General features: G+C 47.7%; 1 protein-coding gene across 2 annotated transcripts in view; it reads right to left on the bottom strand.

The window, feature by feature from the left end:
• Positions 1-27476, bottom strand: part of LOC119389716 (GDP-fucose protein O-fucosyltransferase 1) — a 299155-nt gene that overhangs the window by 115328 nt on the left and 156351 nt on the right. For both annotated transcript variants that reach the window (XM_037657086.1, XM_037657095.2), the window contains exons 5-6: positions 25340-25532; positions 19651-19782 (exon numbers count right to left, since the gene is read on the bottom strand). In XM_037657086.1, coding sequence (XP_037513014.1) covers positions 19651-19782; positions 25340-25532 — 325 coding nt within the window. The remainder of the gene's footprint in view (positions 1-19650; positions 19783-25339; positions 25533-27476) is intronic.

The raw sequence follows: 27476 nt of genomic DNA, 5'->3' as shown, positions 1-27476 counted from the left end.
CTCTTCATCCGCAGGCCAACGGGGAAGCGGAACGCGCCGTTCAAACAGTGAAACATCTGCTCGAGAAAGCAGACGATCCGTACCTCGCCCTACTGGCCTACAGAGACGCGCCGGGGCCGACAGGCTTCAGCCCGGCTAAATTGCTCATGGGACGCCAGCTACGCTCTCGAGTTCCTGCATTTCCTGCCCTCCTCGTTCCCGGAAACGTCGACAACAAACAAGTGACGAAAAGGGACCTCGGAGCAAAACAACGCCAGAGGCGAAACTTCAACCGTCGTCATGCGGCTAAGGACCTACCAGCTCTCTCTCCAAAAGGGTTGCTGATCGGGCGAGTTGGTCATCCATGAACGTAGCGTGTATTAGCGCGGCACATAAAAGAAAGGGACAGGACACAGACGTAGAGATAGGTAGGCGCTAACCAGACGTAGAGATAGGTAGGCGCTAACCTGTTAGCGCCTACCTATCTCTACGTCTGTGTCCTGTCCCTTTCTTTTATGTGCCGCGCTAATACACGCTACGTTCTCTCTCCAAACACCCGTGTCTGGGTGCGAGACCTCAAATGCGAGGGGGAAATAACTCAACAAGCAGACACTCCCCGTTCCTACTGGGTCAAAACAGAGCGCGGACACGTGCGTCGCAACAGAAAGATGCTCGTCCCATTGCCGGCCTCACAGAAGAAAGCGCAACCGCTTCCCTCCTCACTAGTCTTTGACAGTGACGATGAAGATTTTGAGCCGTCGACAGTCGCGGGACCGCTAGCTGCCCTCTACAATGGAGCTTCGTCCCAGCGAGGTGACCCGCTGTGAACCGACGGCAATAATTCACTGCCCAAGCCAGTCAACGATGCTGCAGCAGAGACATCGAGGGTTCCAGCAACCACCACCCGTTCCGGCCGCAGAGTGTTTGTGCCTGAATGTTACGGTGTAGTCACTTAAGAGAGGGAGATGTGGCATGGCGCCTCGCCTACTGTAACACGCACGCGCCGCGTAGTGTAAACGACGGACAGCCCAGCGCGCCCTCCCGGTGCGCGGATCGGATTACACCCCGAGAGCAGGCGCGTCCGGGCACCTCTGAAATAAACGCTTTTTGTTACCAGCAAGCCGTGTGGAGAGTCGCTTTCTTCCGTGCTCCTCGAGCACACGACACAAGCGAACGTACTTGGAGTCGAACGAAAATCCGACAGTCTCCTGTCGCGGGATTGCATGTTTCCACCTGTCGCATTGTTCTGCGTCGGCTGGTAAACAGAACAGGGACACTTTTTCAACGGTGCCCTTGTATCCCGAGCGACAGCCCGGCACACAGCAGGTTTTGGGCATTGCTGTCACGATGAGGTGACCGCGAAAAGAAAAAAGGGGTGCAACCGGCACAAACAACACCAGACCGCGCCCACACTTCGCTAATGGCGGCCAGCAGCAGCCAGCTACCTCGTCCCCCTTCTAGCTACGCCAGCGCCGCAGCGCGGAAAGTGCGGGCGGTATATGAAGCTCTCCCATTGAGTTACGCGGGAGTTTCATGACCAGTAAAGGTATTGAGGGACCATGGCGCCACTGACACCAGCAAAGCGCGGAATAGATTACGGCTCTCTCGCAAGGAGCGTTTCCAAATGATGATGCGGAACACAAAGACTGACGGAAGAGCAGACGACTCGTCCGGCTTTCCCCGATGCATGTGCGCACGTAAACGATGCACACACACATCGCCGAATCTCCGCTGATACGCAGCATTTGCTGCCGTGTGAAGCCGATCGTTTCTAGTTAGGTGCAGCACATGCATCGACAACACGCTGTCACTGTACTGTTGCTGTACCGTACGCACGCATTTGTCATGAAAGGGTTTGTGATGCCCACTCCTTTCCTGACCGCACATGGGCGCGGCAATGACGAGCTGGTTTCGTTCGTGAAGGCAACGCGTCTGTGCGGCACACTTGGCAGTCTCGCACAAAGAGACTGCACAATGAATTGCAGCGCGGTGCGTTTGGGTTCTCGCCTATTAAATGAGCGCAGTACGCATGCAACTGCGCTAGGCCACATGCACTGCCGTGCAGTTAACTGAAGATGCTTATCGTAAGGGTTGTCAGCTATTACGCCGTACTGGCACACGTGCCACCTGCTGCCATCACGCCTCCGTGCATTTCCACTGCTTATCCGTTAGGACATCGCCGCACGGCGCCATGATATCGGCCGAATTTCTGGTCTGCTTCACCCCATAACACTTTGGCATTGCCGCAAAGCTGACTTTCGGACTCTGTCGCAAACTGTTCGACTCGCAAAAGCGCTGGCACGGACCTACGAGATGATAGATGCGGCAGAGATGGGGGCTTCAATTAATGCCTTTTGGACCTGCAACTTAGCCAGAAAGTCCGAAAAATCGGACGCTGAAGAGTTTCAGCGTCCGAAATTTCGGACGTTCTTACACATTGACGTCTATGGGGCTGGTGACGGTGCCATGAAAGCGTCTGAATTTTCTAGCATGCCCGGAAAATCGGGCGTCCGAAAAATCGGCAGTTGACTTTAGTGACCAACTACCATTTCCTTATCTTGAGTAAATTTGAGAAAGCTGGCTTCCTCACAAATGTGGGTGCTATAGGTGGATAGCAAAAACGTGGCTCTCGCAAAGGATTGTGGGCTATGGTGCCCGTCTGCATCGACTACCGGTTCGAGACGCCGTGCTGCCGAACGGACGGTGTCGCTAGTGCCGTCGCTTTCCGTGTGTTCCATCTAGCAGTCTCAGTCCCCTTTTCTCACAAATTACTGCATAACACTTGGGAGTGATGTGCAGCTCAGTTGAACAACAAGTGCAATCACTACGGAATATTTATGAAGGTGCGAACGGTCATGTCTTCATTCAAGTGGCGTGCACCTTCGGACACATGCATGTTGTTTTTAAACAGTACAGTCAACATCCGATTCTTCAACGCAAATGGCGTTTTCGCGCATGTTTTGTGGCATATGAAGATTTGTTGCACATTATAGTGTGATGAAATATCTGCCCAATCTGTTTTCCTGTTGCTAAAGCCTGTTTCACATGCGAGCGACCGAGCGGCGGGGCCCGCGGCGATTGAGCGGCGACAGGACGCTCGGACGCGGCTTCGTTTCACATGCACCGCTTTTGCGCGGCGCGCGCCTCTGCGATGCGCAGTGATGGTTGTGGGAAGCACCCGTTACCCGCGGGTTTCCTTTCTCCGAGTTCGCTTATTTTGGTGCACTTGGGTTGCGAGTTTCACGAGCCTTCCACTTCGGTGCTCGATTTTCACGCGCCTAAACCTTGAATGACAAAAATGTGCAGTGTATCAGAGTGCAATTAAACAACTTCAGTAGTCACGTTTATTTCTGTTCCAGCTTTCTTTTTTTACCACGCAAGTTTTCTTGCACGCTCATACACTTGGCCATGGAAAAGCAAAAGAAAGAATTGGTTTTTGTGTTTTTAAGCTTTCACAGTGCTTTCGGTGGCTTTTGCTCTCGAATGCCGCAAGGCGTTGGTGCGCCGTCTGGGCCGGCAACCATTGCAAACCCACAATGTCGTCGTCTGGGGGGCTCGCATTTGTCGTCTTCGGGGTACGTGACCATTGAAAAAAAAAAAAAACAGTAAACTACTCGAACGTGCTGGGCCAGAGTAGTAAAAAAAAACTGAAACAGCGACCAACAAGTGCGCAGTGCCGCAGAGTCCCCCTGTACGGACCTGTGTTAGTGCCACGATTCGATAAAGATACAAAAGAACAAAATGACACGTGCAAACGATTTGTCTGCTTTGGTGGAAGCGCAGTAGAGAACAGCAAAAGGAAAAGAACGGCGTTTCTACACTGCCAGCTCGTTACAGCGAATGTCGTCTGCTAGAAAACCGAGTTCCTCCAGGCGCACGCGCCCGCTCCTCGACTCCGCCCCTGCAATCACGTGCTCCCCACGTCACTGCTCTCCCATTGGGTGACCTTGGGCAGACGCTCTGCCGCTAGCGAATTTTTCCAACTCCGGCGATCTCGATCGCCGGCGCTACAAGCGTCCACTGGTCGCTCTAAAAAACCTGTTTTTGGGCTTCCGCGATGGCAGCCGCTCCGCTCTTGGAGCAAAATCGCTGCATGTGAAACAGGCTTAACACGTAAAATTATGTTTACTTGTATGTTGCAAAGATACCATCTCGGGTTCGATATAGTGAATGGCAATACAGTAGAACCCCGCTGATACGTTTTTGAAGGGACCGTAGGAAATAAACGTAAGAGACGGGAAACGTAAGAGCCGAAAAACAGGAAAAACGGCAAAATATTTAGTGGTACAGAATTTTATTTCAATTCTTACGAGCAGCACGAAAATTGGCGCGCTCAGCCGCGATCTAGTCGATGGATAGAAACGCGGAGCTTAGGACGGCCTTATCCACAGAAATGTAATCAACGTATGTGATTTTTTTAACACCAACAGCTGTAGGCATGAAAGAACTAAGCACACGCAATCACGACCGGCGCGGCGAGTCCGACCGCGAACCGCACGCACGACCATGCGAGCTCCAACCAGCTCGAACTCCTCCTGTTCTCCGATAAATAACGATGATGATGAGTCTACGCCAACGCGATGGCAGAAGTGAATGCCAATCTCGAAGGCCTTGCTTTCGCAAGCAATTACGTCATACACGCCATTTTGTGCAATACAAATCTCAAAGGCTATGCTTTTGTCAATGGTAAATGCCAATCTCGAAGGCCTTGCTTTCGCGAGCAGTTACATCATAGACGCCATCTTTGCAATTTGAATCTCGAAGGCCATGCTTGTTTTGCATCAATTGAAAGATTCTGTTGCTTGCGCCTCTCATGCGGCTAATATTACGGTCAAACGAGGCCAAGCTGCGTGAAAATGCACCATGGCCACTCTCTTTGGTAGTCACTCGGTCGGCTCCGGGCGCACTTCGCGACGTATCATGCGGGAACGGTCCGACAGTTACGACGTAACAGCGGGGTTCCCAATACATTGTATCCTATGGGAGCTATGCCAGGACCGGCGGAAAATGACGTAACAGCCGGGAAAACGCAGCAGTGAGGAACGTAACAGCGGGGTTCTACTGTATTACGTTTCTTGCTCTAAGCTTAAACACTCTCGCAGTTTTGTTGCTTTTCTTTTATGCCTCTGAATCTTCCTTTACGTGAGATGTCTTTTCCTCGTGCACTTGAACATTGTGTTTCGATCAATGCATGCGAAATTCTTCGCACTCAACATACACTTGCCTTTCCACTAAAAGGTATGGACACTCCCACTTGCAAGTTTCTTAAATACTAGAGATGCCACGCCGTGCAACTTGTTGCTTCAAAACCAGTGTCGATCGTTTTACATACCATGATACCAGTAACTGAGCAGTCTTTTTGTTCCATACGTTGTCCTTTTATGCACTCAGCAGTTTTCATAAATTTCACAGAAAGTAGGCAATGCAGGGTGATTCCCCGAGAGATCGAACATGCCTGTCCGGTCGATATTTTGGTTTTGCCTAAGTTTTTTATATGCTATGTGGGCACATTCAAAGTGCACGGAACCAAAAATTTTATTTCTAAGAAATGCTCCCAGCGCGCTAAAAAATATTTGGAGGTGGCGGTGCGGGCCTCCTGTTTTTGTTCATTGCAATGTTTTCGGATTTCACGGCTGAATTTAAAGCGAACTATAAATGATGTGTCGAAATATTCTTTTCCTCCTTTTAATACGCATTACTGTGAATTACATCCATACTTTTTTTATGCCGTCCTCAAAAGGAAGAAAATGTGAAAAAATGGCAAACGCGGCCGAAATAAAAAAAGTGTGCTAAGTTTGAAGTGCCTTGGCACCTTTTCTATTTCAAACAGAAACATCGAAACAGTGTCAAATATAGAAAAGAGCCTTTGCAACATTTATACGGAAGATCATTTTCCTACGGGCAGCGTAAAAAAAAAAGAAAAAAATAGTTTAAAAAGAGTTTTTTCAAAAATGTTAGTTTTCAAAAAATAAGATTAAAAAAACTCTGGTCTCAATTTTGACAACTTTTTATCGAAGAGTGCTTATGTCAGTGAACACACGGTTTTAATATCATATGTCCTCATTTGCTTTGTTCATGAGATATAACGGGCCAAAATGACCCTTGCTGTGTGTGCTAGCTCACTTCAGTGCAACTGATGGTTGTTATCAGCTTGCATTGTGCGTATATCTCAGTTTTTTTTATTCTGCTGCAGCGAAACCTTGCTCTGGTGGCTTTTCGTCAAGAAAAATGTGTTCTCAGATTTTATTTGTGGCTAGCGTGTGCGAAAGTGGGCTGCTGCCGCCCTCTAAAGGGCTAACGTGTACACAGTTTGCAGCCTACAACCTCGCCTACAAGCATCAGAGAAAAGGTGGGCATGCCTGTACAAGATATCAATTGCTTCCTCTGCCTGAAGAAATGCCTGGTCTACCTCAATGCGGTTAGATGTAGACAGATTTTTCTTGAGGCGCGTAAAGCAATGCTAGCAGACCTCGCAGGTGTCGCAAGGATCCTCAGCCTATGACAGTAGCTTCTGGAGGTAGGCAACAGCAAAAAGAGCAAGGAAAAAAAAATTTGCACAACAAAAATCTTTTTTCCAGCAATCTTCTTTTTGTGAACGCGTAAATAATTGGCCCAGAATGCTCGGACGTAGCCATGGGCCGCACGCATCGCGTGTAGTAAACAGCTAGACCAAGTCGAAACGTTTACAGTAGAACACCGCTGTTACGTTCCTTTCTGATGCGTTTTCCCGGCTGTTACGTTGTTTTCCGCCGGTCCCGGCACAGCTCCCATAGGGTACAATGTATTGGGAACCCCGCTGTTACGTCGTAACTGTAGGACTGATCCCGTATGATACGTCGCGAAGTGCGCTCCGAGCCGACCGAGTAAGTACCGAAGAGAGTGGCCATGGCGACTTTTCACGCAGCTTGGCCTGGTTTGACCTAACATTAGCCGCATGAGAGGCGCAAGCGACAGGTACTTTCGGTTGACACAAACAAGAGCATAGCCTCCGAGATCTGTATTGCAAAGATGGCGCCTATGGCATAATTGCTCGCGAAAGCAAGGCCTTCGAAATTGGCATTTACTTATGACAATAGCATAGCCTTTCAGATTTGTATTGCAAAGATGGCGTCTATGATGTAATTACTTGCGAAAACAAGGCCTTCAAGATAGGCTTTTACTTCTGCCTTCACGTTGGCATTTATTTGTCGGAGGAGTTCGAGCTGGTTGAAGTTCACGCGGTCTGTGGATGATGCCGCCCCCAGCTCTGCGTTTCTATCCATCGACTAGACTGTGGCTGAGTGCGCAAATGTGTGCACCAGTGACGAAATTTAGGAGTTGGTGGAGCCGCTTTCGGGGGTACTTCTACTTCTACTTCGGGGGTACTTCTACGACCGTTTACTACAAACCACAGTGGTCCGACACTATGCCAATGGTCCTACAGTATCGCTCGGAGACACCGACGCAACCGGCGACAATCTCGCGAAGGTATCGCCATAAGCGATCACTTGTCAGGTGTCAGCCGTAGTGGCACTTGATTTATGAAAAGGATGTGAGACTGCAGGCGCTCGAAAAACTTTTCGTGCTGCTCGGACGAGTAAAAGCACCAGGCAATGTTGCACGGTTTTTTCACGCGAAAGCACTGAAATAAAATTCTGTACCACTAAATATTTTGTCGTTTTTCCTGTTTTTTGGCTCTTGCATTTCCCGTCTCTTACGTTTATTTCCTACGGTCCCTTCAAAAACGTATCAGCAGGGTTCTACTGTATACTGAACGGTGCCGCACACATTATATCACTTCTTCACAGCTGTCATGAATGAGTTTCCAGAACTGCTCAGCTTCACATTTTATGGCCAAGGGTGTCTAAGCGCTTTGGGCTGCGATATTTAATTTGTAGGCCCCACTCCTTATCAAAACTAAGGATCATGTCCATCTGGCGCCACCACCTCTGCTGTTCTCGACGTGGGAAAGCACTTTAGTAAAGTGCCGAAAAAACATCATCAACTGGGCAGCTTCGGCCACTTATGGCTTAATCATGCCGCACCACACGTTTCCTGGCTGCTGAAACGCTGAGGTAAAGGTCGAGATGATACAGGAAGACGTTATCTGCGACGCCGAAAACATGTGATAGCGGGAAGCGAAATGAACGGCTCGGAAATGATTGAGCTAACTTTTTATAAATGTTGTTTAGGCACAGTGTGCGTCGAATGGGAAAGATGGTTAGAGCCTACAGTGGATGTAATGGAAGGCAAGCAAGCAGGCAGTGAGAAAGCAACTGCATAACAGCGCACCTGCTGATTGTGGCATTTAGTTACAGATTAAGCTGGCCTTCGCTGCATACAGATGGTTTGTTTGGTGTGCAAGGAGAGTTTTGATGAAGTCACCTAAACCATGCACTCGCGGTGTCTCTCGTGCTTCTAATTAGCGCATAATGGCGGGGTAAGTTGACGTTGTAAGCTGCAAACTGCGTACGCGTTAGCCCTTTAGAGAGCGGCAGCAGCCCACTTTCACACACGCTAGACACAAATAAAATGTGAGAACACATTTTCCTTGACGAAAAGCCACCAGAGCAAGGTTTCGCTGTAGCAGAATAAAAAAGCCCGTTATACCTCGTGAACAAAGCAAATGAGGACATATGATATTAAAACCGTGTGTTCACTGGCATAAGCGCTCTTCGATAAAAAATTGTCGTCAAAATTGAGACCGGAGTTTTTTTATTTTATTTTTGAAAATTAACTTTTTTGAAAAAACTCGCTTTTTAAACTATTTTGTCTTTTTTTTACGCTGCCCGTAGGAAAATGATCTTCCGTATAAATGTTGCAGGCTCTTTTCTATATTTGACAATGTTTTGAAGTTTCTGTTTGAAATAGAAAAGACGCCAAGGGCCTCAAACTTAGCACACTTTTTTGACTTCGGCCGTGTTTGCCATTTTTTCATATTTTCTTCCTTTTGAGGACGGCATAAAAAAGCATGGATGTAATTCACAGTAATGCGTATTAAAAGCAGCAAAAGAATTTTTCGACACATCATTTATAGTTTGCGTTAAATTCAGCCGCGAAATCCGAAAACATTGCAGTGAGCAAAAATCGGAGGCCCGCGCCGCCACCTTCAAATATTTTTTTGGCGCGCTGGGAGCGTTTCTTGGAAATAAAACTTTCGGTTCCGTGCACTTTGAATGTGCCCACATAACATAAAAAACCCAGGCAAAACAAAAATATCGACCGGACAGGCATGTTCGATCTCTCGTGGAATCACCCTGCAGTATATTCAATGCAAGTACAGTCAAACCTCGTTACAACGAACACCACATTAACGAACATTTCAAATTAACGAACTTTTAAGAAATCCCGTGCCGACTGCTTATAGTTTCAATGTAAAAATATTTCACTACTACGAACTTCAGAATAACGAACATTTCAGAATAACGATCGTTATTTAATTCCCGTGTAATCTTAACAACACCTCAGTACTACGAACTAATATCCCGAAATGCGAGGATTCTTAGATTTCAGTGTATCGGTCATGGCAGTCGGAGCTGTAAGGTAGCAGACGACGCAGCGCGAAGAGCGGACGCCCTCCCGCAAAAACCTGAGATGGCGCGGGAGGAGAAAGACGCGGGCGGAGGACTTTTTTTCCCCCCTCCTTTGCGGAGGCGACAACGCATCAAGTTTTGTAAAGGCCCAACCGCATGCATTGCACGCGACTTTCGAGCGAAGGCGACTGCGACAAACGGGCTCCGTCGCGACGGGAGCACTCACATGTTCGCGACAAAGTGTCACGGTTGCTCGATTGAAAACTATTGCGTGCACGCAGGCAAATTACGAAAAAGAATTACAGAGTAGATGAATGACAACATGCCAAGTTTATTATTGTCTTGTTTGAGATAAGGATGCCATAAAAGCGTTTCGTGACTTCCTTTTTTCGCAATCTTATGTTTAACCGCGACAGTAGTATCTGCTGTGATCCCATGGGGCGCCCGGAAGCGTACGCTGCCTACGCTACGTCGCACTTTGCAAACTGCGTTATGTTGGGGTTAGTCCACGAGGCGCATCTCGACAACGTTTCCTTTTGCTGTCATAGAACGTTTAAGAAAAGCCGCAGCGCCTTACATCGTTGCTTCGCATGGAGAAGGGCTACCTCACACGACGACGATGTTGACATTGCAGCAAGCTACCACCAATGCAGCAAGCTACCACCGAAACATCAGAACGAACCGTCGATCAAAATTAACGACAATACGGCCGCTGCCTCGTTCTCCGCGTGAGATGGGGCTGTAAAGAAGGTAGTCTATAACTTGCGTTCCTTGAAGTACGCGCCGATTGGAAGCATCACGAGCAAATTGCAACCGAAGCGAGGGTCAGAGATGCCGCCATTTTGCCGACATCGTCATGCTCACTTCCGGGCGACAAGCGATGTTCTCTGGCTTTCCAGAAACCTGCGACGCGACAAGCGACGGCGATGGATGGCCCTCCGCGACAGCAAATCCTGTCGGCCGTCGCTCAAAACTCGCGTGCATGCAGTTGGGCCTTAAAGGATTGCAGCGATGACATGGACGACGATGTCACGGTAGCACCCGAAGATCGCGGCGAGTCCGTGTCGGCCACAGATGCGTTGGACTACTTGAAGAAACTCCGCATATTCATAGAAAAAAGCGGAACAGCGACCGAAGCGGCGCACAAAAATGCGGACGTGTAGAATCGTTCGTGACGCAGAGTTTGTGCTGCACCCGTCAAAAAACGATCACGTACTAGTATTTCAAAAAAAAAACGTGCCTTGTCTGACGTTCACGTGTGCATTGTTGTGAGAAACGAGTTCAAGGACGTAGCGTTGCAAAGATAGGACGTTTGCGTTACTGAAATTCTATTGTTATGGTAAATTTTTGGGCTTTCACTATAACGACCTTTCAGAATAACGAACATTTTTCCGCGGTCCCCTGAAGTTCGTTATACCGAGATTTCACTGTACTATACTGTATCGGCGTACTTGATCGGGCAGACAGAGTACGCGTACTCTCGTCGGAAGTTCAAGTGATTTGGGAGCGTATGTATGTTAACATTTGGTACCATGTGCTCATATGCGTGAGTGATTCTGAGGTAGCCACCATTTGAACTCGAATACACTAAACAAAGCTGATTCTGCAAAATATTACTGCGTGTTTTAAAGCATAACCGTACATCTATAATCGCATGCTGCGCTTGAGACCCACCGCTCGCCGTTCCCTGTGTTCGCCCATTTCCACTTCTCACTTGTTTCTCTAAAATGCGAAATATCACGTATCCATTCGCAAAGATTCCAAGAACACAATCACTGGACAACCGGTAACAAACGCGCCGCAGAAGGGCACGTTTCCTCCCCGATTACACTGAACAGCAGGCACCTTGAAGCAGCAAAGAGATAGGCCTCGAACCGTAAGTACCGTAGCAGACGACGCGCCGTTTTGCTATCCACCTATTGCAATTGAATGGTGCACAGAACCTCGGCATGGCGAGGCTGGCTTCATCAACTCATTACATCAGCAGCAGCATCCAAAGTGCTCTCTCAATGATCTCCTATCATGCAAGCTGATTACATTCCATGCCGGCGACCTTCTTCATTTCATCAACCCACCTGACTCCCTGCTGTCCTCGGCTGCATTGTCCAACCCTTGGTATCCATTCCACTGCTCTAATTGATCACCAGTTTATGGCCTATGTATTCAGTACATAGACTGTAGCATTAGTACCACATGAACCCCGAAACAAAATTAAGCAAGAAAGCAGAACAGTGCAGCGGTAAGCGATTACTGCAAACACCATCACTGACACCTTGCTAAGCAGCAAAGACCGATCGATGCTAACCAATGCAGTGATATAGTAGCTCACCCCTCACGGTGATGTCATGTCTCGACATAGGTTGCAGGGTTTTGCACTGCATGGGCGTTACAGAGGGACACTTACGAAAGCACAAAAAAAACCCACAACCTGAACAAGTGGGCACAGCCTATGTTCAACTTGCACCAACTAGCCCCAAGGAGTGCTTTATTGAATCATGCCTGTACATTTCTCTCTCTGCTGTCCTCCTGCCCTACGCTCTGCATGTTAAGGGGTATTCAGACGGGGGAGAAATGGTCGGGGGAGACGGGGGGTTTGCGGATCACGTGACCGCGACGTCACGGATTAGCGAGTGGGTGTGACCCCCCTGCGCCTCCTCGGAGGAGACGGGGACGTTTTCCCCGAAAGGACAAACAATCCCCCGGCGGTGGGGGATATGGCGGAATTTCGGGCTCTTGTTTGGCCACATTGTTGCACTTGCTTCTGCAGAGAGCGGCAGTGGGTGTCGTCTGCAGCTGGATGGTCGTCTGCAGCTCGTCGTCAGCAGCTCGTCAAACGGGTGGTGCAAGCCACCAGAGTAGTCTAGTAACACTGGTCTCCCCCTCCGTTTGCCTCGTCCGTGTGAGTGGGGGGCATTTGTGGAGACTTCTCTTCGCGAGCTGACGTCACTAGGCTCCGCCTTTACCCCCCGAGCATTTCTCCCCCGTCTGAATACCCCTTTACGGGGGCATTTGGTTGGCCTACGTTTGTCTAATTATGCGTGGGGAAAAAAAACCATGCCTTCCCTTCCGCCACAGAACTGATTTGCAATGTGCTTCGGGTTGTCAGGAAGCTAGCAATTCGCCCTCGTGCTGCCAATTGCTAGCTTCCTGGTTAGCTCAATTGGTAGAGCAACTGCCCCAGAAAGGTGTTGGCCCCGGGTTGAAACCCCGGACCAGGACAAATTTTTCGGCAACTTAGAGGCTTCATTTCCGAGAAATCCATATGAATTTCCTTGAGGCTACAAACGGGTGGTTGTCCATGTTCACTTTCTTTGCCCTTCCGCAGAACTGATTTGCAACATGGGCCAAGATATGCCTGCTGAGGCAGAAACAGCACAAGTTTTGCAATAGCTCAGCTCATTCATTCATCAAGTGGCACGAGTTCAAGGCACTAAAACCTTCAACTCGTGTTGAGATATTCAACAGACAAAAAAAAACTAATTACCACCTCAAGGATATCACACATGTCACATGAGCAGGCATGAACCCACCCCCCCCCAACCTTCCTTAATGGGGAAAGAGGCTTTGAGACATAAGGTGCTTCATTGTTTAAGTTAGGGTGACCAAGACTGGTGATTACATACCGTCATGTGCTCGTATCACATATGAGCTCAGCTTTTATGGATATCGTACCATTAACCCTTTGTTTCCCACATACAGTCTGCGCAGTGCCCACAACGGAAAATGATATTTTCAGACAGTTTCTGTTCAAAGTAATACCTGGAAAAAAACTTACAGCAATAGATATACATTTTATAAGCATTTTATAAGAATTTTATTACTGCCACATTTGTTGCAGTCAGGAATGAGGAGTTGAAAATAGGGGACCATGCATTGAACTCTCAGGGGCTTTCAAGAGGCATGAAAAATTTGAAAGCAGTTGATTTCTTTCTGTATCAACGCATAGGTAAGATGTGTTCTCCTCGACAGTTGATCTTGAGATCCTTCTTCATCCAGTGCCATATTTCTTTTTGTTCATCTGAGTCGATCTGAGTGAACTTCTTCATCATCACTGTCTGTGGAGCTTTCGCCTTCCATGCGTGGCAGTCTCTCTGGCAAAATATACTCTCCTCTGCAATCTGAGCCTTCCAAGTCTTCATCTTCGCTTCCGCTTGGATATTGAAAGAGAATTTCTTGTATATGCTCGTTTGTCAACTGTTGCCTCCATAAAGAAATACATTTTTTAAGGCTTTGAGGTACTCTAAAACTTCTTTTGCAGTAAATTAATGAAAAAGAAACAGAACTGCGTCGCACTGCAAACTTCTCTACAATTTTTGGCCTATCCGAAAGCTGGACCTCGTAGTCCTGAGTGCCACAAACGTGTATGCAAGCCTAAACTGCACACACAATTGACAATAACCAATGATACAAAAATACTACGAACTAGGCTCGTTCCATTGGCTTTGTGAAAAAAATATATAGGCATTTATAAATAGATATTACAAGTAATAAGCAAAGACGAGCATGAACAAGCCAGGAGCTCGGCGTCTTTGCCGGCCGTATGTGGTGTCCATGTTTGCAATGGAAGAAGCACACAAGTGCGGTACCTGTAGCGCCATTTATGAAGCGTAATTGAAAGCTTGTACTTCCACGTTTGTGGCAGCAAGGAATCAGGGGTCCCTTAACGAAATTTTGAGGCAAACAAAATCAAACAAAACTGCCACAAATGTGGCACCTGGGATATAAAGGGTTAATTTTTAAATTAATTATTCATGAAAACTTCATTTGATCATATTCAGTGATGCTACTGAGGACTTCTAATTTGGAGCAATTTCTGGAGCAGCAAAACTTTCATTTTGAAGCACTTTGGAGCAGCAAAAATTTCCATTCTGGAGCACACTGGAGAAACAAGTTGCATTTACATGTACATACCTGAATAATTATTATGGGACTCTTATGAAGAGCTTGATAAATACCTGGATTCATTGCAAACCTCATGGAGAAAATGCTCTCCGGAGCACTCATTATTTCACTCAATAACACAAAAAAGAGGGCGTCATGCAGTTCGACATTGTGGCATAAGCTCTTCAGCTATTTTTCTTTGACACATGGCAAACAAACAGAATACAGTAAAACCTCGGTGATACGAATCTCACGGGGTGACCAAAAATATTCGTATCATCCGAAATTCGTATCACCAGAAAACATGGAAAATTAGTATGCGACAAAAGAAAGTTGGCATACGTTTTGATTCAGTACTTCTCAGGGCCGCAGCGCCGTCATGAACAGCTCTCAATGATTGCCAGTAAAGTTTTCAGATGTCAACGATCACACTTGTACTCGTAAATATAAGGCTCATGTACGCGTGTGTAATTAATGAACCATATGCGTTGTGACCCATGACCGCTTGTAGCCCCCTATTAATCTTGCTACGCTTTTCTGCATGACCCAGAGTACAGCGGCGAAAGTCACTTAAGAAGAGCTTTGCACGCGACAGATGAAGGAAAGAATATTTTAGAATCGCTGTCCTTTGATGCTGGAAAGAAGATGACTCTTAAGGGCTCGTTTTCTTTGTTAGACAGAATATTAATGAGGACTAACAGACAATAACGCCAAGGAAAGTATAGGGGGTGTTATCTGTAGTATTTAGAATATAAATGTGAAGAAAGTAAAGTGGACGAAAAGATAACCTGCCGCCGGCAGGGACCGAACCTGCGACCTTCGAATAACGCGTCCGATGCTCTACCACTGAGCTACGGCGGCGGTCATCCTCCCGTCCACTTTATGGGGTATATATGTGCATTTAAACCTTGGAGTGTTAGTCAGCGCCAGTCGCAGCCATGGCGGCGAGTGTGGAACACTCTTTTTCTGCCTTTCTGGCGTCACGTAGCACGTGATCTTTTTACGAGCTGGCAGCTGACCAATAATCCCTCGCATACTACCTGAAGGCATCAAGTCTGCCAGAGCGAGACCCTTGCTATGAATGAAGGAAAGAAGATGACTCTTAAGGGCTCGTTTTCTTTGTTAGACAGAATATTAGACAGGCAGGTTATCTTTTCGTCCACTTTACTTTCTTCACATTTATATTCTAAATACTACAGATAACACCCCCTATACTTTCCTTGGCGTTATTGTCTGTTAGTCCTCATTAATATTCTGTCTAACAAAGAAAACGAGCCCTTAAGAGTCATCTTCTTTCCTTCATTCATAGCAAGGGTCTCGCTCTGGCAGACTTGATGCCTTCAGGTAGTATGCGAGGGATTATTGGTCAGCTGCCAGCTCGTAAAAAGATCACGTGCTACGTGACGCCAGAAAGGCAGAAAAAGAGTGTTCCACACTCGCCGCCATGGCTGCGACTGGCGCTGACTAACACTCCAAGGTTTAAATGCACATATATACCCCATAAGTGGACGGGAGGATGACCGCCGCCGTAGCTCAGTGGTAGAGCATCGGACGCGTTATTCGAAGGTCGCAGGTTCGGTCCCTGCCGGCGGCAGGTTATCTTTTCGTCCACTTTACTTTCTTCACATTTATATTCTAAATACTACAGATAACACCCCCTATACTTTCCTTGGCGTTATTGTCTGTTAGTCCTCATTAATATTCTGTCTAACAAAGAAAACGAGCCCTTAAGAGTCATCTTCTTTCCTTCATTCATAGCAAGGGTCTCGCTCTGGCAGACTTGATGCCTTCAGGTAGTATGCGAGGGATTATTGGTCAGCTGCCAGCTCGTAAAAAGATCACGTGCTACGTGACGCCAGAAAGGCAGAAAAAGAGTGTTCCACACTCGCCGCCATGGCTGCGACTGGCGCTGACTAACACTCCAAGGTTTAAATGCACATATATACCCCATAAAGTGGACGGGAGGATGACCGCCGCCGTAGCTCAGTGGTAGAGCATCGGACGCGTTATTCGAAGGTCGCAGGTTCGGTCCCTGCCGGCGGCAGGTTATCTTTTCGTCCACTTTACTTTCTTCACATTTATATTCTAAATACTACAGATAACACCCCCTATACTTTCCTTGGCGTTATTGTCTGTTAGTCCTCATTAATATTCTGTCCTTTGATGCTGTTATTTTCTTATCGTGGTGGTGTTGGGAGTGCTTTTCGGGAGATTTACGGCCATGCCGGCACAATCGAGCGGTTTGCTCACAATTTGGGAGTCTCCTGTGCAAATCGGAGAGTTGGCAGGTGTGCGCGTGTGTTGCGAGGCCTAGCTCCTTCGCCAAAACCGTCCGTTTCGTCTCTTGGGGTCTTCGTTCACCTTTCATGGGACTTCATGACGGACCCGCAGCACAAGTTTGTCTTGTTTCATAGAACGTCTGATTGCGTGGACATGTCTTGCATCGACGTGGCAGGCACGTGTTAACACAGTGCAAACACGCTGCTGCCTCGAGCACAGGAGGACGCGTCAACGCGTCCGGAAAAAAAACGCGACGTCAACGTCATCAGTAATCTAAACGCGAAGGCGCATAAAGGCCTCCAAGATTCGCGCGCACTATCTCGGTGGCAACGACGCACCGTTGATGGTCGTGCAGCGCGCATGCCCACGCCCGAGCGGGACTGCCGCGCCTTCCCCGACAGCGCGGGCAGCACCTGTTCGTACCTATGCGCTAGCGTACGTTCATATCAAACGTCGCGGGGTGAAAATCGGTTCGCAACATCCGTACTCCAATACATTGCAGGCTAATGCGCCTTATCCGGGACCACAGAAAAATTCGTATCACCTCGAAATTCGTAGGAACCATGATCGTATCACCGAGATTTTACTGTACTGGATCAATAAATTGTATATTGTAAAATAACATTCTAAACATAACTATGTGGTCATCAATGCGCAGGGACCCTGCCACAAATCTTGACATTAATAAAATCTTGCACTTTAAATCGGCAGAAGTAGGAGACAAACGCCGAGACATACAAAAGTGCCCCAGCGCTAAAAAGTCACACCTTTTTATGCATTCTCCTGAGGTGACTCAAAGGCGATTCCTTTTCTTGTCAGTCGATTATATTGATTACTTTCATTGATACTGCCTTAATTACATACAGTGCAGCACTTGAAACGAGCCACAAGCAGCGTTTCTGTAACAGACAACGTCAGCTGATGAATAACCGCCACACCTGACCACCACCAATTGGCCCAGAAGTGAAGAGTGCATTTTGCCACCGAGCGGACCTGCACAACAGTGGTGCTTAATTTATGTCTGGCTCCATCGAAAGGGTAAAGATGGAGAGCGAAATAGGAAGAGAACTATTAACTTATTTTACACATTTTATGCAAACGGGCGAAAAATTTTTGAAGGTGTTTTCTTCTTTCTTTTTTGCCGAATTTATTATGTAGACCTGAAACAAGCGACCCCAAGCTCCATCATGGTGCTCGGTGGTATCTGAAGTAAAAGAGCACTAAGTGAAACCAAGAATTGGTACTTCTAACATATGTAGTATTTTTCACGAAACCGCTATCTTAGAGAGATTGTTACACTAAGTACAAAAGTAGCTTTTCTGAAGAATCTGAACTGTCTGGTGTGACAGAGACTTGCACAGGATGATTCAGGTGCGAGGACGCACGTGCAGCGGCCCCAAAGGATGGTGCCAATCTCAGCACCACTCTCACAGGACATATCGGGCAGGAAGCCCTACACACTGAGTAAAGGCGAGCAAACGATGCGTGCTTTTTTTGCATGGACATCAGTGCGAGGAGTAGTAGACCACGTAGCTACCAGGGGGCGCGGCACTGAGGTTTTGGAGAATCGGGACCCTCCCGCCTCGTATAACGAACTAAAGACCTGGGGCAGAGACAGTACCCTCCAGCATACAGAAGATTGAGCAGACCACAGGCTCTGACACTCAGGCTACTTCAGGCCGGGGCACACCCTAACCCCATGCTATTGCACAAGATTTATCCGGAAATACAGCCAACTAATGCATGTTCATTAAGTGCGGATATAGCCAACCTCACGCCGTCCAAATGGGAGGCTGCTATTACTAGCTCGAAGTCAACCGCTGTCCAACGGGCCCGCGACACACCAGAGAGACTTGGTCTTGCTGTTCCGACGTGGGAGCGGCCCGCAACGTGCTTGAGCGCAGGGACCATAATAAAGGTTTTCCATCCATCCATACCTTATAACATCCGTCTATGGCGCACATGGTAGCCTGTACATTTTGCCAACACACAACTTTACATTCTAGCAAGGGGTGTCTCAGATCCCTCATCAATAATGGTGGGGAGGACCCCCCTGACTTTAAACACTGCACAAAAGAAGCTGCGTTAACACCGTGCATGGTGTCGTGGGTTAATCGGTACGAACAAGCGAGCAGCGTTTATAGTATCTATAAATGTGCGCGAGCTCTGTTTCATCTGCGGAATAATCCTTGGCCCGTGGCTTTGACTATGGTGGCATCAAGATCAAGTTGCACATGCTTGGACGAGCCAGCGGTGCAACTGCAGGTGATAGGCACCGGCAATTTGGCGCAATTTGGTGCAATTTGGCGCAGTTTACGTCGGTCTTATCAGGACGGCACAGTAAACCCAATTTGGCGCAGTTGGCGCAGGAGGAGAATCACTGCATATTCAATAAGCTGGCTACTTAGATTCAGCTGAATGAAATGTCACTGGATTTTGCAGATATCAAAGAATGCAACAAGAATAATTTTATGGTTCTAGCTCTCCTAGAACAAAATGTATGAAGCTTCAAAGTTCTCATTCGAATGACTCAGAAATCGCACTTTTCATATTTCACCCTGCCTAAAAATTTATAGCTTCCCAAAGTAACATTTGGTGCCCTACTGCACTCATTAAACACTCAGCTTTTCAGCAAGACAAAAATGATCAAAGCTGAGTACGCCTCAATTGAGAAGATTGTAGGGTTACAGAAAAATGAAACAGGAACAACAGCAATGCACCATCGGTTGCTGATGTGGTATAAGAGGCTGTGGATCTAGGATGCATGAAAATTGGCCAGGTTAAGCATAAATAATCGCAGAATCCAAAAAATCAAGCCGTTTTTGGCAATTTTTGGTCTCGGAAAGCAGCCTGCAACTGGTATGATTGAAGAACTTTGGACACATACTGTGATGTGCTCTGACACTTCAATAGGCCCACATTAAGATGAGGTTGGAGTGCAGGACAAGGATGACCTCCACAAGAGGCCTTAGAGTGATGCTCAGTAAAACACTCGTACCTGCTGTGTGACAACCTCGGGTGTGGGAAGGCAGGCTAGTGGGGGCAGTGGGCCTCGCTCTCCCATGTAGCCTACGCACTGAGGTGCCGAGAAGAGCAGTGGACTTGACTCCAAATGTTCACAGGCACGCACCTGCAAAGCATGCCCACATGCAACCACTGCAATGCAGACACTTCTCACCTGGCTGTGCAAGGTGCAATGCCGAAGTAGAAACACCCTGCAGTTACAGCGAAGAATATCAGTGAGGTTACATTATTCACAACGCACCTTGTTACAACCTGAAAGGTTAAGTGCAGCCTGGAAAACTAGTTCACAAACCATTAGTTTTTTTCAACCGTTAGTTCACAAGCTGTTAGAAGTGGTCTTGTCTTGGTTTGAATTGCCGCCTTCTAGACAGTCCGTGCCGTTTACGGACACACTGCACCATCCGTCATGAAGGACAAGAATTTAGTTTTCTTCTTTGTATAGTTGGTTTTTTTTCCCACATGGTCTTGATTTTTGAATGCAAGTTGCACAATCGCCCAAGTGGAAAGCGAACATGGCTGCCACCGGATGATTTTATCAATTCAATGAGCTGGCAGCAAGTCTGAGGATGCTGCTTTTCGGTCGAACTTTGACTCTGAGAGCAATGACGACGCAAACCAGTCCGGAACATCGATCAGCTTCACTTTCTGCTTTGGGCCGTCTCATTTTGCATTTCAGTACCAGCCTGCCAGGATGAACACTTATAGAAACTGTAAGAAATGCAAGTGCAACTAAAAAACCAAGCAGAAGACAAGAGTTTACTGCAAGGCATACTACGTTACGCTATTCTTTATATCGAGGAACTGCTTTGCCGCATGACAGGCCCATTGTAGTGCTTACAGTAAAATTTTTGTCGGGGAAGTCCTGTTCAATGAAAAAATTTGAATTTTTCAGAGATGGTGCCGTTTAGGCGGTAGCACATTTTGTATATCTCATAATTTCCATTATATTTTTTCCTTAGTAGGTATAAGCATGTCTTTACAAACTCTGTTCAATTTTGTCCCACAATCTTGAATTTGGCAATTTATATCGCTCACGTAACATATATCTCATAATAATTGTTGGGCTTCAACATCCCACGATATGATTATGAGAGACGCCATAGTGGAGTGCTCCGGAAATTTTGACCACCTGGGGTTCTTTAACGTGCACCTTTATCTAAGTACACAGGCCTCAAGCATTTTTGCCTCCATCGAAAATGCGGCTGCCCGCCATTACATATATCTCGTTAATGAAACTCATATGCATAAAAAGATCATTCATTCTGCTTTTCGTTTATGTATTACATAAAATATTTGGTGCAGTAGTTCCTTCAGCAAAACAGATCTAGTGCAACCTATGAAAAACAACCATTTTCCCCACGGTAAGGAAAGAGTTAAAATTTTGGGAATTTTAAACTCGTGTCAAAGTGAATTCGAATACTGTAATATTCGTTTGAGTATTCAAAGTGTATTTGCCCAGGCCTAATTTGTACCAGTGGCACACTACATGGGCAACTGAGTGTAGGATCACAGCAATTTCTGTTCCAAGGGCTACTCTGGTAAACAGGTGGGGCAACTGAGTGTATTCACACATTCAAGCATCCCTGTTGCACACATCTCATCACAGGTTCCAATGCATGGTCACACTCCACTCCACTCACCACTGGTTGTCCAAACTTGGGCCGTGTCACCTTGAATCACTTAAAGGCCAACTCCGGGGATTTTCCACACTCAATGGATCTCAATAAAGTTTGCAGGGTACGTTCCTTTGCACAAGAATGGAAACTTGAGCAAGTTGGTATGCGTTCATCTTTGGTTGATGCAGTGCACACGGGACGAGGACGAAGAATTAAGAAGCACATGATAGGTGCTGACTCGCAAGTAAATTTTATTGGGAAAAAACAAGCATATCAGTGATGTACATCATGACTAAAAAGCCCCAAGCAAGGAAATACAGATAAACTCTGGCATCATATTTTGCTGTATAAGTACTACATAAATTCTGTGTCACTGAGCGAAATTGACGGCAGGCTGACACAGTTATCGCCTTTCCTTCAAATGTGGAAGGCCTTGATGACTTCTCTTGCTATCTGCTGTTTATGATAAGACAGTACAGTCAAATCTCGTTACAACGAACACCACATTAACGAACATTTCAAATTAACGAACTTTTAAGAAATCCCGTGCCGAGTGCTTATAGTTTCAATGTAAAAATATTTCACTACTACGAACTTCAGAATAACGAACATTTCAGAATAACGATCGTTATTTAATTCCCGTGTAATCTTAACAACACCTCAGTACTACGAACTTATATCCCGAAATGCGAGGATTCTTAGATTTCAGTGTATCGGTCATGGCAGTCGGAGCTGTAAGGTAGCAGACGACGCAGCGCGAAGAGCGGACGCCCTCCCGCTAAAACCTGAGATGGCACGGGAGGAGAAAGACGCGGGCGGAGAATTTTTTTTTTTTTTCCCTTCGTTGCGGAGGCGACAACGCATCAGGTTTTGTAAAGGCCCAACCACATGCATAGCACGCGACTTTCGAGCGAAGGCGACTGCGACAAACGGGCTCCGTCGCGCTGCTCGATTGAAAACTATTGCGCGCACGCAGGCAAATTACGAAAAAGAATTACAGAGTAGATGAATGACAACATGCCAAATTTATTATTGTCTTGTTTGAGATAAAGATGCCATAAAAGCGTTTCGGGACTTCCTTTTTTCGCAATCTTATGTTTAACCGCGGCAGTAGTATCTGCTGTGATCCCATGGGGCGCCCGGAAGCGTACGCTGCCTACGCTACGTCGCACTTTGCAAACTGCGTTATGTTGGGGTTAGTCCACGAGGCGCATTTCGACAACGTTTCCTCTTGCTGTCTTAGAACGTTTAAGAAAAGCCGCAGCGCCTCACGTCGTTGCTTCGCAGGGAGAAGGGCTACCTCACACGACGACGATGTTGACATTGCAGCAAGCTACCACCACTGCAGCAAGCTACCACCGAAACATCAAAACGAACCGTCGATCATAAATAACGACAAAATACGGCCGCTGCCTCGCTCTCCGCGTGAGATGGTGCTGTAAATAAGGTAGTCTATAACTTGCATTCCTTGAAGTACGCGCCGATTGGAAGCATCACGAGCAAATTGCAACCGAAGCAAGGGTCAGAGATGCTGCCATGTTGTTGGATATCGTCATGCTCACTTCCGGGCGACAAGCGATGTTTTCTGGCTTTCCAGAAACCTGGGATGCTATCGCGGAACGATTCTATTTCAGATTCCAATGCCTTTCGTGCTTTTCGCGCTTGGCCAGTGGTCAGAACGACGGTCCGTCCGCGTTATCAGCGCGATCAGCCAGCCGTGTGGAATCGAAAATAGCATCGTTTCGCGATTGCACCCCTGCGACAAGCGACGGCGATGGATGGCCCTCCGCGACAGCAAATCCTGTCGGCCGTCGCTCAAAACTCGCGTGCATGCAGTTGGGCCTTAAAGGACTGCAGCGATGACATGGACGACGATGTCACGGTAGCACCCGAAGATCGCGACGAGTCCTTGTCGGCCACAGATGCGTTGGACTACTTGAGGAAACTCCGCATATTCATAGAAAAAAGCGGAACAGCGACCGAAGTGGCGGATAAAAATGCGGACGGTCTAGAATCGTTCGTGACGCAGAGTTTGTGCTGCACTCGTCAAAAAAAAACGATCACGGACTATTTCAAATAAACGTGCCTTGTCTGACGTTCACGTGTGCATTGTTGTGAGAAACGAGTTCAAGGACGTACCGTTGCAAAGGTAGAACGTTTGCGTTACTGAAATTCTATTGTTATGGTAAATTTTTGGGCTTTCACTATAACGACCTTTCAGAATAACGAACATTTTTCCGCGGTCCCCTGAAGTTCGTTATACCGAGATTTCACTGTATCATGGTGTCGCTAAAGAAGGGTGCGCAGCCGCATTCCTGACAATGGGAGAGGACGGCTCTGTCTCTGATTGTTCGCGTTCCCTAAGACGAACGTTTCTGCTCTCGCCTATGTAAGTTCTTCCACATGATAGTACCTGATACACAATGGCCTCCTTGCAATCTGTAGAGTGTGGTTAATTCCACAGTTACCAGGAACACTTTCATTGCCTCTGCTTTGCTTAGCAATGCTTTTCTGCACTTTTGCGCACATGGACGCAAGCTTATGTGGAGACGAAAAAGCTACGTCAGCACCATATCGTTTGGCCACGTTTTTCAAACCGTGTGCCACTCGCTGAGCATACGGCATGACCGTGTACTTTTTTGCTCTCGTGGTCTGTTCCATCATCCCCAGCCTTTTGTGACGCCCAGTTGTGAGTCAGCGCCTGTCCTGTGCTTCTCAATTCTTCGTCCTCGTCTCGTGTGCGCTGCTTCAGCCAAAGATTCCTTTGCACGTTTCCATCATTTACGGCAAATTACAGGCTCGAGAGGTATGCAGATTGTTTACAAATGAATTTCATTGATTGCCTCGAATTGCCCACCTGGATTCCCACAATTATTGGCAACATTGTGTGCGTGATGTCACTTATGGCAAAGCGACAGAAGTGACGAAACCCAAGTGCTTCTACAGCGTCCACAAGGCAACCATCATGTGTGTCTGGCCAGTGCTTCGTTGGTTGGGCATGCGATTTTCACTTCCCTGTGGGCGGGCATGGGACTGCAATGGGTGGCATGTGGTGTTACATTCTAGGCTGCACACCCGCATAACTGAGCACTCGCAGCTGACGATTACCCTTCGTCTCAATATTAGAGTGTTTTAGCTAGCAGTGTCGGTTTACGGAAAGTACAGTAACATCATACCATTTGAAGAGTGCACATGCGCACACTTTACCGCACGGAAACACTTTCTGTATAGAAATCGTGAGAGAGGAGAGTCATATTTGGCTTTTATATATTAAATTTCATCGATCCTATACACGCAATGTCAAACGCCGCTATCCCCGAACTTATTCCCTCTTCTCATAACAATATTAAAAAGATCGTCTGCCCGCAAACTTCTTAGCATAAGCACTTTACCCAATTGTGGCAGCCACAAACTTGAGCAGACAGGTGGTGCCATCTGAAGGTTTAGTGCGCAACTAGGCAAGCACATAAATAAACAAGTGTGTTCTACTTCATCAGAGAGGAATGGCGATTCTAGTTGGCATCCAAATGCGTCCGAATCGAAGCTGTCATTGTCCAACAGCTCTGAGGAACTTGTGCACGTGGCATATGGCACGTGTGCATGCGGCTGAGCGTCTGCTCTTGGCGGCTTTCGCAGCTTTCATACTTGGTGCTGCGGGACCGGCATGCCTTGCACAATTTCCAGTCTTTACCATCTTATGCGCCATGCGAAGACACTATTGCTCGATTGGGTTTCGGTGCTGCACTTTTTCGCCTATTTAAAATTATTTGCGAATTTGCTGAGCATTTCTACCATTGGGCACGTGACAGGAGCGTCTCAGGAACATAGACGCGCCACTACGTTGACATGGTCAAAAAATCGCTGGAGTTGGCCTTTAAGCACACCATATGGAATAATTTCTCATGTAAAGGATGCGTGTCAGCCCAGTAGCAACCACCAGCAAGTGCTGCCGAGTGTATACTTAGCATGGCGGCCAAATCAGCCAGCCCACTGACGGTGCATTGAATAAAATGCTTAAGAAAGAAAATATGGCTAGGAGAGACTAACCCAGTCAATGCCATTGCGTAAGTGAATGCCAACAAAAGGCACACGCAGGCCAGTGCGGATGAAGTGGCGCGCCTTGTTGAGGACTGTGTCACTCCAGATGAGGTACGACTGTAGTGCCAGGTTCTCCTGCTGCACAGGGAAGGTGGCTGGAGCCCCCACAAATGCCAGCACCGGGTATCGGTCAGCCCGATACCTGCGCATACAGGCCTTACTGTATCATGCTCTCATGTCATTGGGCTATGCAAACAGCAATGGAAAGTACCATATTTTCCAGTGTGTAAGATGCACCTTTGTATAAGTTGCAGCTCCTACTTCTTGGAAAAAAAAATGATAGTATATACGGCGTACCCCTGTATAAGACACACCTATTTTCAATTCAGTCAACATAATAAAACAATTACGCACACTGAGTATTGTTGTGTCGTGCGACCCCTGGTGCCATGCTGAGACACCAGTGCTGTTGTGCTTTCTATTCATGCTACTGGGGGGAGCTGGGTCTCTGCCATGCCTCTGTGCTACCACCAATCCGGCGTGGTCATGCCGGTCATGTGACCCGTGCCTCGCTGACCAATAGCCTTTCTTCTCTCTCCTTAAAACCGCCTGCAATAAACGCGGGAAAGCAGTCTCCCGTCCGTCTCGCCGAAGCTTGGTCTCTACGTCGTCACTCCGCGCGCCCTCCCGTCGTTCGGCCTCTCCGTCGGCCCGCCGCGGGTTACGCCGCGCTCCTGCCCTACACAACACATGAAGGTTCAGCAAAAGCAGCAGAATACTAAGTCTTATGTAGATGTGCGCAAGGGCGCCAAACAAACTCGGATTAAAGTAGGCGATAAGGTAAAGGTTAAGCTACATACGAAAGGTCCATTCAGGTTCAGCAGACCCCTTACAGTCCTACAACAAGTCAATCCGTCCACATTCCTCCTCAGCGACGGCAGGAAGTGGAATGCTTCAAAGTTAACGCTTGTTCCACATGTAGCTGCAGCATCCCTTCCGTTAATGCCTCATTCTGAGCCCATCACTGATGCAGATCTCCTCTCTTGTTACGATGACTTGGGTAATCTTCCCTCTACTTCCAATACAGAGCTGTTGCCTCGGCAATCCATTCCTAGTGCCCCGGCTGTCCAGTGCGACGACGCACCAGCTGAAGTGCACACTCCGATGTCTGCGACCCAGGATCAACCATCGGGACTTCAGGAGGAAAGTCCTGGGTGTTCCTCCTCACCTACAGTAAATGCACCAAATTCCAACACAGGGGAGGGAAGAGATGGGAATGGGTCTTCAAAGTCGGCTCAAGACAGCCGCAGCCCACAAAGTTTTTTGCCTGGGAGTGATGGGAATGGGTCTTCAGAGTTGGCTCATGGCAGCCACAATCCGCCAAGTTCTTCTGGGAGAGATGGGGACGGGTCTTCAAAGTCGGCTCCCGACAGCCGCAACTCTCAAAGTCTTCCTGCAGGGCCTGGGTCACGTCGCCCACAGCGGACGCGCAAGCCCCCAGCCCACTTGAAGGACTACATCACAGACTAAAGTAGTCCGCATCTTCTGGGGCTATACTGCCTTAGAGGCCCGCAGTATAGCCGCAGAGGTCTAGTGTGTTTGTGTGAACTTTTCGTGCATAGTGCAAGCTGGCACTTGTGTTGGCGTGGTGAAGTGACTTTTTTTTGTGTGTGTAACATAGGTTGTAATATGTACATCTAGGACTGAACTTCTGCGTATTGCAGGTGCCATCTTTAGGGGAACTTGAATGTGAATTTTTTTTAGTGGTTCCTGATGTACCACAGTTACAATTGTATAAGGATGCAATTCTTCCCAGGGCGGGACGATGTTGTGTCGTGCGACCCCTGGTGCCATGCTGAGACACCAGTGCTGTTGTGCTTTCTATTCATGCTACTGGGGGGAGCTGGGTCTCTGCCATGCCTCTGTGCTACCACCAATCCGGCGTGGTCATGCCGGTCACGTGACCCGTGCCTCGCTGACCAATAGCCTTTCTTCTCTCTCCTTAAAACCGCCTGCAATAAACGCGGGAAAGCAGTCTCCCGTCCGTCTCGCCGAAGCTTGGTCTCTGCGTCGTCACTCCGCGCGCCCTCCCGTCGTTCGGCCTCTCCGTCGGCCCGCCGCGGGTTACGCCGCGCTCCTGCCCTAC

The sequence above is a fragment of the Rhipicephalus sanguineus genome, chromosome 1 (genome assembly GCF_013339695.2).
Source record: "Rhipicephalus sanguineus isolate Rsan-2018 chromosome 1, BIME_Rsan_1.4, whole genome shotgun sequence".
Lineage (NCBI taxonomy): Eukaryota > Metazoa > Arthropoda > Arachnida > Ixodida > Ixodidae > Rhipicephalus > Rhipicephalus sanguineus.
The sequence above is the reverse complement of the archived record's forward strand: the minus strand, read 5'-3'. Positions and strand labels throughout refer to the sequence as shown.